Source organism: Perognathus longimembris, chromosome 1, assembly GCF_023159225.1.
Source record: "Perognathus longimembris pacificus isolate PPM17 chromosome 1, ASM2315922v1, whole genome shotgun sequence".
Lineage (NCBI taxonomy): Eukaryota > Metazoa > Chordata > Mammalia > Rodentia > Heteromyidae > Perognathus > Perognathus longimembris.
Genome location: NC_063161.1, coordinates 60,693,542 through 60,707,133, shown reverse-complemented (window position 1 = coordinate 60,707,133; position 13,592 = coordinate 60,693,542). Strand labels below are relative to the sequence as shown.

General features: G+C 42.3%; 1 protein-coding gene across 1 annotated transcript in view; it reads left to right on the top strand.

Moving 5' to 3' along the window:
• The window catches only part of Pdzrn4 (PDZ domain containing ring finger 4), a 158,916-nt gene that overhangs the window by 77,773 nt on the left and 67,551 nt on the right, over positions 1 to 13,592 (top strand). Inside the window, exons 2-3 of the mRNA XM_048350950.1 lie at positions 7,974 to 8,227; positions 11,309 to 11,411. Coding sequence (XP_048206907.1) covers positions 7,974 to 8,227; positions 11,309 to 11,411 — 357 coding nt within the window. The remainder of the gene's footprint in view (positions 1 to 7,973; positions 8,228 to 11,308; positions 11,412 to 13,592) is intronic.

Here is a 13,592-nt window from a genome sequence, read left to right as displayed (position 1 = left end):
CTAGAAATGGCCATTCACTGGGGAAACTTGGGTATGCAGTGAACTCTTTTGCACTTCAAAAGCCAGGAAGAATCTTGTTGGTTTTCTGATGTTCAAGAAAATGTTGCACCAGCCTGGATTTAGAGAAATAATCCAAGGGGAACAGTCTTACCTAAGCAGAGGCTGCCAGACACTGAAAAAGTAATAATGTTGTGCCAGAACTGGGGCTTGAACTCAGGGCCTGGGTGCCTTTCCATAGCTTTTTCTCTCAAAGCTGGCACTTCACTCTTGAGCCACACTTCCACTCCTAGCTTTTTGCTGGTTGATTGGAGATGAAAGTCTCACAGGTTCTTCTGCCTGGGCTAGCTTTGTACTGGGGATCTTCAATTGCAGCCTCTTGAGTGGTATCTTCTTTACTTAACACTCACAAGTTGCTGTAAATCAATCTACCCATCTGCCAAAAAAATATGTTCACGCACCCTTGGCACCAGTTGCTATGAGGTGACTGCTTTTTAAACTTTTCCTATCTGCCAAAGATTGTGCCTGATAGTACAACAGGAAATAGTAACTTTTTAAAGAAATGTCACTTACTTTTTCTCAAAACTTTCATATTTCAGAGGCTGTCTTTCTAGAACTGACTCAAGCTAAGTGCTCCTAAGGGGAAGACCTCAAAAAGTGATCAGTTTGTCTCCCTTGATCAGTTTGTCTTCGTGTTTTTTTTTTTTATCACATGCAAGTCTGTTAGTCCAACCAAATATATATTGTGCAACTGCATCACACATAACATGGTCAAAATAAACACCTCACTCTTTGCAATCCCAAATTTAGCTTGTGAGAGCATGTCAGTGCTGAAATTCAATCACTATTATCTCTTTCTTTTTCTAAAGCATTTAAAATTATCTAAGTAGTAATACAAAAGAGTTGCCATTTAACAAGGCAGTTTATGAATATAATATATCTTGATCAATGTCTCTCCTGGCTCTTGGCAGGTCTGGCTCCCTATTTTTTGTTTAATTTGTAGGTTTTTCCACTTCTCTCAAATCAGATGACTTAATCACCTTTACTGTGTCCAGTTTCCACCCCTTTGGGACTTGTAGCCAGTTGCTAAGCATCAGTCATGCAAATCTTTTCTGCTATACTCCAGTTGGGGATAAAGTTATCAAATGATCAGATGTTGTAGTAACAGATAGAATTATATAATCTGTGGTTATAATGACATTCAGCAATCGACTCACTCACTCTAACAACCTCTTTAGAGAAAAGTCATTTTCACTATTGCACACTTAAACCCCACTGTCTTCCCTTATGAAACTCTTCTGCATGTGAACTTTAATCTGTAACCCGACACCAATGGGAATTTTTTTTAAAATTATCTCCTTCCATCAATCTTCCTCCTAACACTGTACAGTTAATTGTGCTCCTGAAAATCAACTTCCTTGTATTCCTCTAACAAAAGAGCTTCCCACTTTTTACTGAGCACCAAGGAAAGTTGAGAATACATGCTTAAATACCTGTGTTTAAGTATATGAGTATTTGAGTGTTTTAACTCCTTGTATTTGAATACCTTTATTATCTTTTTTGTAAGAAAACTTGGTGGAACTTTATTGAGTAATTAAGCAGGCAGGCAAGCAGACAAACAGACAATAAGCAGACAAACAGACAAGCAGAAGGTCAGGGGCACACTCTAGCAGGGTGTACGTGCTCTCATAAGGGGAGAGAGAGAGAGAGACAGAGAAAGAGAGACAGAGAGAGACAGAGAGAGAGGCTTTGGATAACTTTGCCTCTTACAAAACAAATAAAGATTGTATATTTTCCACAAAATATACTCAGAGAAGAGTATTTTGTTACTGTGGTAACAAGATAGAATGTGCCTGGGTGTGGTGGCTCAAGCCTGTAATCCTAGCTATTTGGGAAGCAGAGATTGAGAGATTGCAGTTCAAACTGACCGCAGAAATATAAGTTCACAGGACTCCATCTCAACCTTTGGTTGGCTACAGTAGTATACACTCGTTATCCCAATGCTCAATGTGCAATGCACATGCCTGTCATCCTCCACCACCAGCAGGGAGATTGCAGCTGTGGCCAGGCTGGGCATGAAGTAAGACCCTACTTCAAAAACAACCAGGATTATCCTGGTACTGGTGGCTTTTACTTGCAATCCCAGCTACTCAAGAGGCTGAAACTGAGGGTCATGGCTCGAAGCCATTGGGATTGAAAAGTCTCCAGTTAAGCAACAAAAAGCTGGAAATGGAGCTGTGGCTCAAGTGGTAGAGTGCTAACCTTGAGTGAAAATGCTAAGGGACATTGGCCAGGCATTGAGCTCAGGCCCCCAGTATTGGCCCACTCACCCAAAAAAATAATCAAGACAGGGAAAGAGCTGGAAGTGTGGTTCAAATGGTAGAGAAAATCGGCCTTATAAATGTAAGGCCCTGACTTCAATCCCTAGTACTTCCAATGAATGAATGAATGAATGAATGAATGAATGAATAAAAAAACTAGAACAAGGCTATGTAGCCATGAGATATGACTGTAGAAACTAATAACTTGGGCTGGGAATATGGCCTAGTGGCAAGAGTGCTTGCCTCCTATACATGAAGCCCTGGGTTCAATTCCTCAGCACCACATATATAGAAAAAGCTGGAAGTGGTGCTGTGCCTCAAGTGGCAGAGTGCTAGCCTTGAGCAAAAAGAAGCCAGGGACAGTGCTCACACCCAGAGTCCAAGCCCCAGGACTGGCTAAAAAGAAAAAGAAAAGAAAAGAAAAACAAGAAGCTAACAACTTAAGGAAAGTCAAGTTTGGCCACTAATTTATTGGTTGATTTCCTATAGAGTTTCCTTATAGGCTCAACTTCAGACATTCTTCTAATATTCTCCTTCCTAGCAGTAACTGAAGATAACTGAACAAAACAACTGGCAGAAAATCACAATTAATCTATTCTTTACTGTGTTGTAAGAGGCATGACTTAGAAAGCGGTGACCTTTTGGCAAGCTAACGCTGTGTTGATGAACTTCAAGCAGAGGAACGTTTAGTATCAACCCTGCTTACACTTTGCTAAGGGAGCGCATGGGGCAAGAGGGCCTTTAAAGGTCAGAGACTTCTTTACTTTGAGAGAGATTAAATAGCTTATGAAAATAGAGGTCAGCTGCATACTAACTGGAAGAAAAGAGCACTCCCCAATAGGGAAGTAAGATATTTGAGGTTGCAGAGACTGGCCTTTTGTAAAGTTATATTTGACTATCCTCAGATAAAAGAAGGAAATTTGCATATAAATGCCATACTCTGTTCTTTTTGTCTTGTATGTAAGTTTATTTGTTTGGGGGAGGGTAAAGGAGGTCATAGAAATGGAGGGACAAAGGGTGAACAAGTGCAGCAGTGGTACTCACTGGACACTATGTGGAAAATGAACTATACAACTTGTGGGTAGGGATGGGAGGGAAAAACTGGGAGAAAATGAAGAAAAGGGTGACATTGTCCAAGAAAATTGTGCTCTTTACCTGACTTAGGTAACTGTAACCCCTCTGTACATTACCTCTACAATAAAAATAAATTAAAAAAACAGAAAACAAAAATAAATGCTATACTCACAAAACAATAGATGCTCAGGTGCTAGAATCAATAGTTACCAATCCTATTATCTGAAAACTGATATTGCCTGCATAATCTAAACATTGCAGTAAGAACTAATGATTTTACAGCCTAAAATGTTTTTCATTTTATGTTTCTGGTATTATTACTATTATTATTATTGTAGTCTAGGATAGGCAGAAATGATATTACTTAGCATATAGGAAGACCAAAGAAAACATCATTATCAGTAGGAAATGCAATTAAAAAATTCTTGCTTTGAAGATAATGAAAGTAAGTATGGCTCAGCACTGGTGGCCTGTAATCCTGACTACTCAAGAGGTGGAGATCTGAGGATTAGAGGTCCAAGCCAGTTGGAACAGAAGGTCTCTAACACTCTATTTCTGGTTAACCAGCCAAAAGGCTTGACTGGAGTTATTGCTCAAGTGGTAGAGCAAGCACTAGCTGAGAGCAAAAAATCCAAGTCAGAGTGTGAGGTCCTGAATTCAAACCCTAATACCAGCAGAAAGAAAAAGGAAAGGGAAAGGGAAAAGGAAAAGGAAAGCCAAGTGCTGGTAGCTCACACCTGTAATCCTAGCTACTCAAGAGGCTGAGGTTTGAGGATCAAGGTCCAAAGGCAGCCTGGGCAGGAAAGTCCATGAGACCCTTATCTCCAATTAACCAGCAAAAAGCTAGAAGTAGAAGTGTGGCTCAAGTGGTAGAGCCTCAGCCTTAAGTTAAAAAGCCAAGTAAGTGTGCAAGGCCCTGAGTTCAAGCCCCAAGTTCTGGTACGCATGTGCACATGCATTCATGAAAGCAAGCAAACAAGAAAGACTGGTTTCCTTATGACCTGCCACTCATAGAGGTTGTTCCTGATGTGAGGCTTGTAGGAAAAGGTAACAAGTTGATAATATTGCAGTAGATATTAAATAGCTGATAATAGATTGTGACTGGGAGTTCTTTTCAGAGGGAAGGGTGTGGAACACTGCGAAAGTGTTCCTACCTCTCACCAGAAGGGTCATCAGGAGACAGGCTGGGGATAATGTGGTGACCGTCCCTACTGCATGGTTCTCTCTGGATTATGCTTCTACTCAGTTATCCTGAATAGCTGATTTGCTAGGCATTTGTGCCTCAGGCCTATAATCCTAAATTACTCAGGAGGTTGAAATCTGTTAGGTTTTATCCGAGTCACAGCACCATATATGTTCGGTTTTTTAAAGTAGGTAGCCCGTAAAGGAGAACACCACGCGGTATTCAGGCAGGAGAGAAAGTTTATTACTGAACTTCTGGCTTATGGTAGAGATGATCCATGGCCAGAGAGAAGGGAGAGAAGAGAGAGACCCCCACCCAGCCCTGCCTTATATCTAGGGCAGGGGCAAGGGGTGTGGCCAGGTGGATTAGGATGTGACCTCAGGGAAAGGGGAGGTAACTGCCTCCAGGTCTGCAGGTTACCCAGGTAACTGGGTGGAGACTTAATGAGGTGGGGGCATCTGCATGTAGCCCTCAGGGAGAGGACCTTACAAAATCTGAGCATCACAGTTCAAAGCCAGCCGAGACAGGAAAGTCGGTGAGACTCTTATCTCCAGTGAACCACCAGAAAACCAGAAGTGGTGCTGTGGCCCAAAGAGGTAGAGTGCTAAGCCATGAGGAAAAGAGCTCAGGGACAGCACCCAGGCCCTATGACCAAAAATAAATAAATAAATAAAAATCTGCTAATGACAAACCTAGGGGGCGATGATGTTATTCAATATAAAGGACAAGATGGTAGGTAGGTTGTGCTATTCCATCTGGGCTTTCTACCTGCACATTCCCATAGGAGGCAGTGGATGGCCCTGGCCCAGAGCACTGTTCCTTCAGGACAGGGATCCATGTCTATATTTCCCACATGTCAAAGTCAGTCTTCCAAAGTATGTCAATGCAAATTCCAGGACAGTTGTTCCAGTTCAGCCCATGGAGAAAGTACACAGGCAAGTGCACACATGGGGATGTATGTACACCAGCCATATCCACTCCCATCTCCAGCTGAGATTTCCTACCAGTGAGCCAAGAACTAAAGTGTGACATATTTTGCTGGTGTGGAAACTTAATTGCTCATTTTTTGAAGGCACATTAACTCTTTCAGGGTCCATTGAGTAAATTAAGTTCTCTACTTCATTAAGCCTGGGTCTATATGACATGGCAATTTCCACCTAGCTTTGTGTTATTTACCCCCAAAGCCCCCCAACACTTGATGAGAACAAACATGTCCTTTGTCTATTCAGAGAGAGAGAGAGAGAGAGAGAGAGAGAGAGAGAAAGAGAGAGAACATGATGTGCTCATTTATTTGAACATCAGCAATTGTTCTTCACCTGCAACTCAGAGACTCTGGTTTCTTCATTTTAGGCATCCAAGGATCTCTAAAGATTACCTGGTACATGGCAGTCATCAAAGCCTCATCAAATAGCAGGTGGCTTTGTATGATGTCTAGAATTAGCAATAATTTCTAGACTCAATATTGGACACAGTATTGTTTGACAATGTATTACTCATGCATTTAGCAGAGGAGCCATGAAGCTACTGGAGGATTTGAGAGTCCTCTAGTAAGTCACTTCCACAGAGAGCCTGTGTTCTCAGGGGAATATGTTGATAAGCATTAGGGAAACAATAGGAATAGCGGACTAGTGGTCTGGGGTCAGTGCAAACTGGGGAACAGTGCTGGCTTTGTAGGAAAGTGTGGGGAAAGGCCTTCTTTTCTGATCCTAAGTGCCCATGATTCTGCCACTGCTGAGGGCAGTTTCTGAAAAGTGGAGCTAGCTTTGTCACGTTTCTAGTTCTGTCCTACACAGTCTTAAGTTGGTATAAATTGAGAAATGTGGTGCCCGAAGGGGCACAGTGTACTCTTTCTAGGGGTATTCAGGGTAGAGTTTCTGCTTGGATCTTGTTTAAATGCTACTAATGATGCTATCAATTGAGGGTAGATGCACAGTTATGTATCTCTTGCTGATACTGTTGCTGTTCTATGGAACACATTTCATATGGTCAGAAACTAAGTTAAAACACACCTGAGCTGAAACATGGTCTTGTTGTTGTTGTTTTGTTTTACTGTGAGTTTTTTTTCCCCCTGCCAATACTAGAGCTTGAGCTAAGGGCCTAGGCCCTGTTCCTTAGCTTTTTATGGTTTAAGACTAGCACACTACCACCTAAGCCACAGCACCACTTCTGACTTTTTGGTGGTTAATTGGGAAATAAAGTCTCATGAGCTTTCCTGCCCAGGCTAGCTTCAAACCACAATCTTCAGATCTCAGCCTCTTGAGTAACTAGGATGACAGGGTTGGGGCACCAATGTGTAGCATAGCATAGTCTTGAGTAAAGATGATGAATATGAAGGAAATATGACAAAATCCTAAACAAGTAGATTTTGGACAAGTAAGATTTGGGTTAAATATTGAAAACACCACCACCCAAAGATTGATAGATGGGTTTTCAGCATTCCACATCTCTGAAAATTTTGATAACCATGTTGCTATGTTATTTTTTAAAAAGTTAATGTGGACACGGATCTAAAATACACTGAAACATGATAAATTATCTAGGACTCTGGGCGTTCACACACAGTGAGACTAAAGGAGGACACGCTTAGGAGAGAAACACAAAGGCGCAATACCTATGTGCATCTGATCATATACCATAATATTTATCAAAATGAACTCCAGAAAATGGAGTTGCTGTGTTCATTTTTTCTTTTTCATTTATGTATTCATGTATCTGTACTTGGGAGGGCAAAGGGAGGCACAGAATTAGAGACACAGGGGGTGAACAAATGCAGCAGTGGTACTTACTGGACACTTGTGGGTGGGGACAGGAAGGAAAAACTGGGAGAGTGAGGGAAGGAATGAGACTGTCCAAAAAGAAATGTACTCTTTACCTATGTAACTATAACCCCTTTGTACATCACCTTTATAATAGCAATTTAAAATTTTTAAAAAGTTAAATAAGCTTTACCAATAATTTCTGATGGTGTGTTGTTAATCGACTCCAGAGATTTCATAAAGATGTGAAAATAATTGTTTTTCTAATCTCCTCTTCATTTCCTCATGCCGGCAAAGAGTTGAATAAATGTCACTGGTTTCAGAGCAGGCTTCAGCCTCCCCCAGGGGTTGCAGGCTGGCCTGTCCTCCTGTCCTCCGAGACCCAGGGGTGCAGGCCGGCCTGTCCACGCATACTCTGAGCCCCAGAGGTGTGGGTCGGCTTGTCCTCGTGTCTTCTGAGCCCCGGGGATGCTGGTGGCCCCTCTGTGCATCCTCTGAGCCTCTGGGTGTGCGGCTGGCCTGCCTGCGCACCCTCTGAGCCCCAGGGGTGCGGATGGCCCGTCCGCACAACCTCCGAGCCCCAGGGATGTGGGTCGGCCTGTCCGCGTGTCCTCTGAGCCCCGCGTGTCCTTGATTCCGCAGGTCAACGGGAAGGACCTGTCCCGGGCCACCCACGAGGAGGCGGTGGAGGCCTTCCGCACGGCCCGGGAGCCCATCGTGGTGCAGGTGCTACGGCGCGCGCCCCTGGGCCGGCTGGGCCCCGGCGTCCCAGTGCCCGCTCTGACCCACGCCAGCACGCAGACGGACATCACCTTCGAGCACATCATGGCCCTGGCCAAGCTGCGCGCCCCGACTCCACCCGTGCCGGACATCTGCCCCTTCCTGCTCTCCGACAGGTACTCGGCTCTCCTCAGAGGGTTTGGTGATATCCTTTGCCATTTCATGTCGATGGGGGCATCACCCCAGCAAGCTTGTCAGTGGGGGGACAGTCTCCCAGCTCTGTTCCCAAGAACGTGAAATCTTCCCGCTGCCTTGGCTTCTGGTCCGCCTTCAGCAGCCCCTGGTCAGACATACTGCTTCACCCGAGGATCAGTGGGGAGTAAAATCCAGCCCCATCTCTGATGAGCTAATCTCCATATTTCCAGTCCTTTTGGGGATGGGGGTAGGGTGGGGGAGGAGGCTGGTCCTGGGTTGAACTTGGGGCCTGGATGCTATCCTTCAGCTATTTTGCTTAAGACATACTTTTTACTACTTGAGCCACAACTCCACTCCCGGTGTTTTGCTATGGAGATAAAGTATCTCATGGACTATTCTGCCTGGGATGGTTTTGAACCTCAATTTTCAGATCTTAGCCCCTGGAGTAGGTACAGTTACAGGTGTGAGCCACTGGTACCTATATTATTTCCAGTCTCAAGAGCCTCATGATGCTCCTGAACCCTGGTCAGGAAAACAGCCTCCAAAAGCCCTATTAAGACTCAAGTGGAAGTGATATGTTTGCACTATATTATCTTTGGTGGGTTGCCTCTGCCTCTGCCTCTCTCCCTAGCCTTCTCTTCTTCAAAAGAGAAGCTGGAAATTTTTAATTACAGTACAATTCTCCAAAGAAGCCAATTATCCAATATATAAAGATGTACGCAAAGGGTTCTTCTGTCAGAGAGTAAGCACACTGCTTGGAAATAAAGAGTGATTAAAGGAATGTTGTCTCTTGATTCCTACCAAATTTGAATGCAGCTGAAGAGACTTCATTCAAAGAATGCTAGCTGTATAGTTTTGCCCTATATATTTGTGTGTGTGCATACATGCACTCATGCCAATCCTGGGGCTTGAACCCAGGACCAGGACATTATCCCTTAGGATTTTCTGCTCAAAGTTGGTGCTCAACCACTTGAGCTACAGGTTCACTTGTGGCTTTTTGGTGGTTACTGGGAGATAAGAGTCTCATGGACTTTCCTGCCCAGGCTGGCTTCAAACCATGATCCTCCGATCTCAGCCTCCTGAGTAGCTAGGATTACAGGTGTGAGCCATCAGCTCTCAGATCCTTATGTATTTAGATTGCATTTAGATTCTACTTTGTAAAACAAGAATGATCATGTCCACTATCCTTGCCCTTTTGTAGCAGCTCTAAGCCTGTTTCAGAGGGTCACAGGTGGACCTTAGAATCACCTGGGAACTTCAGGAAGCCTCTCAATGCCACACACCACCTCTGGCCACTTCAATAGCATGCTTAGAGTAGACTCAGTTGACCAGATTTTTCAAGTCTCCCTTGGCAACTGTAATGAGCAGCTAGGGTTTGGTAACTTCAGACCTTGAGATTTCTGCTTCCAGGACAACAGTGGTTCCATGCTCTATATGTATCCATCGATTCATTTATCCATTGTATAGTAAGTAGTATTTTGTGTCAGGCCCTGAAAACAAAGTGCAGGTCCATGATACCACCCATTTTGTGGGGGGCAGGAGAATAAAGCTAGGAACAAAAGTAAAGCCAACACCTCCTGGAAGTTACGTTCCAAAATGGGAGATGTAGCTGGGTATCAGAGTCTCATCCCTGTAAACCTAGCTACTCAGGAGGTGGAGATCTGAGGATCATAGCTCAAAGCCAGCCAGGGAAATCCTAGAGACTTATCTCCAATTAACTACCAACAGCTGGAAATGAAGCTGTGGCTCCAGTGGTAGAGCAGTAGCCTTGATTAAAAAAGCTCAGGGATGGTGCCCAAGCCCTGAGTTTAAGCTCTGGGATCAGTGTGTGTGCGCGTGCACACACACACACACGCACATACACACGCACACACACATACACATATCTTTGACCTTCTTATGGTTTGATGTTTAGCATCTATGTCATAGCTATAGTGATTCAAAGATCACTTCTAGGAGAAATTCAAGTACTTTCCAAAAGTTAAAGGATATATGACAGCCATGCCCCAAATCCCCTCACTTCCTTTCTGTAATCTGTTCTATTTCTGAGAGTTTTCTAAAGGGGAATTATGAAAACCTGTGGTTCATAGGAGTTTCCTATGACATAATGCCATTAATACTATTTATAGCTTCATATGTGCCATCTATCAAAGGAGAAATGGGAGATTATGAAGCAAAATAGGAAAAGATTTACAGGGGCCTAATATCTGTAGTATATTCTACAAGCTGATATTATGTATGTATATATGCATATGCCCTTATAATGTTAATGACTTTCAAAAACTAGATCAAGAGGGGTGATATTCTATGTATATTCTACAGTCTGTAATATATATGCCTTTGGAAATTACTTTCAAAAACTAGTCTGAGAGGGGTACACAGAAATGTAATCCTAGCTACTCAGGAAGCTGAGATCTGGTTGAAACCAGCCCAGGCAGGAAAGTCCATAAGATGCTTATCTCCAATTAATCACAGAAAAAGCCAGAAGTGGAACTATGGCTCAGGTGGTAGAGTGCTATCCTTGAGCAAGAAAGCTTAGGGACAACACCCAGGCACTGGTTCAAGCCAGAAGACACACACACACACACACACACACACACACACACACACACACACACACACACTACAAAAGCAAAACACCGTACTCCAAAGGCAGTGGATTTTGAAATTATTAGCACTTTGCTCAAAAATTTCCTCTTTGGAGGGAGATTGCAATCCTAAATGCCTCCCTTTTTTGTGGAGCTTGTTGCTTTTGGGTTCTGGGAAGCAGGCCAGAGATTATCAATGGAAGAATGATAACTCATAGAAGATTTCATGTCAGTGTCTTCTCTGAAGGCAACTCTGATCCTGGGCCCTGACCTTTTTTAGACTTTGTTCAGAAATAGTGTATAGATGGAATTCATGGCCAAAAAAAAAAAAAAAAAAAGCAAGGCAATTGCTTTCTCATCATGTCTAGACATTTAGATCACTGCAGAGCTTATTCCAAAGCAGAGAAAGCCGAAGTGCAATTTGGAAAAACAAAATTTTAATCATGCAAACAACCTTTCTTGCATTCCCCACAGCTGCCACTCTCTCCATCCGATGGAACATGAGTTTTATGAGGACAATGAGTTTCTCCCCAGCTTGCCCACGGATGCAGACAGAACAGAGGACTTAGAATATGAGGTGAGATCATTTTTCACTTCCGCTTTCTTCATGAAGGCTTTTGCACCAAAGGAATTCATTTATTATGTGGAGAAATGACTTGTTGTTACATACCTCTAAGCTCTCACTAGAATTTGAGTTGTCTGCAATACTTTAAGTATGTTGGAAAATACTTTTATAGTCTAAGCTTGCAAATAATTTGGATTTTGTTGCTTTTGCTATAGTATACTATAGTGGCCATTTTTCCTTCATTCTGTAATATAAGAGGATTTCTTTAGTAGAGTTTGGAAAGGACATTGTGTTAATTGCTTTCATTCATTGGGTAGTTTTCTGCTCTTAATTGCTAAAGCAAACTATTGTATTAGTGACAGTGTCCTTCACAGATTTCATGTTCTGCTTCTCCTTATTTTGTCTCAGGTATATATTCTAAAGAGGTTTCAAGTACATTTGAGTGCTGTTAAAGAAATCACCGGCACACACACACACACACAGATGTTTTAGAAATGGAGATGGTCTTTATTTAACAATAGTGACACTGTTCAGCCTTCATGTGCTATAATGTTAGATGGTGTATTATGTAATATGTAACACTTCAAAACACTTATCTTCTCCTTATTTAATGTCATTCACTAACAATTAGGATTTAGCATAATATTTCTTCTCCTTCTGCAGTCCATAAATCTTTGAAAGGTTTCAGACCATGCTGACATTTGGAAATAAAGTAGATTGAGGAGGTGAGGAAGCTTTTGGTAAACAGGCCTTTTAATGTTTTGGATGGTGTCACGCAGGTTCGGCAAAGTGTTCTTTTCCATCTTACAACGAGGAAATCCTGAAATCCCTTCCCTTAGGAGGACCAGAAATCAAATAAAGCCAATTCAATGGAGCTCATCTAAAGCAAACAGAGTTTATTTGAAATCTTTCCACTGCAAAAGTCATTGCTAGCCATTACAGAAATCATTATTTGGAAAGCAGTGTGACAACACCCAGTAAATGGTTTTCTCCCTATTTTTGGCATTATTTTTATCTCGTCCTCTTCATTCATTTATTTTATAAATCTACTCAGGCATTGGTATACTCTGAAACAGCCATTAGATTTTGGTCTATGCCTGCAAAATAAATTCCTAAATGGAAGCACTTAACCACATAATTTAAAGAGTATATTGTTTTTCCGACAGTTCATAGATACTTGGGGTTTGGTGAATGGAACTATGTGAATCACTTTGGCTTTTAATTTAGCTGTGCCTTAAAGTTGTGTTTAAAAATAAGTTGGTTTTCTGGGTGGGAGGGTATAGGAAGGAAGAGATGAAAGCTAAGCATGTTAAGAGGAAAGATCCTTTTCATTAATCAGTATGACATTGCAATATTGTGACACGGGTTGGTGTCAGAGCCTCCTCTTTTTTTTCTTTTTTCTTTTTTTTTTGTTTGTTGTTGTTTTTTACCAATATGCTTCGCACTTGCTCACATCCAGAGGATGGCAGAGGTAAAGGTTCAGATGAGTTCTCTGCAGGCTGAAATCTTAATCACAGCACCACAGTCATTTATTTACTGTCAGCTGTGGGTTTTGTTGCCAAACACACCTTTCTGAGTGATTGAAATAATGCCCCTGTGAAATTTAGATAGGCGAGAATTTACTATGACTGTCTTCAGTCATGACAGAGGACACACATGGGTGCATTGTGCATGGCCAAAGGTAGGGACAGAGGCATGGGAGAATGCCCTAAGAGAGAACAATGGTTCTTCCCAAAGTCAGTTTACTACCATTACCACTGTCAATTTGCTGTCTTATACACAATGGGCAGAGAAGTCCTCTTATGAGAGACTCAAGGAAAGAAAGAGATGGAAGTTTCCAGAAGAGGGAAGGGCAAGGGCCAAGTGGAGAATGTGAGTCAGAAGAGGCCCGTTGGAGGAGGAGCTCTTGATTTTGACTCTGAGAAAGGAAGTGGCCGGAGCAGAGAAGGGCCTGTTATTTTACTATTATTATTATTATTATTATTATTATTATTATTATTATCTTTTTGAGGTTTTTTTTGTCTTTTTCCCTTTTTGGTAGTGGAAATTAAACCCAGGACTTTGCACTTGCTAGGCAAGTGCTTTGCCACTGAGCTACATCCCAGCCCTATTATTATTATCTTTAAGCAGTTGTACAGAGGCGTTTTAATTCAGCATGCCTGCTTATGAGTGCAATGTGACTTGATCATTGTC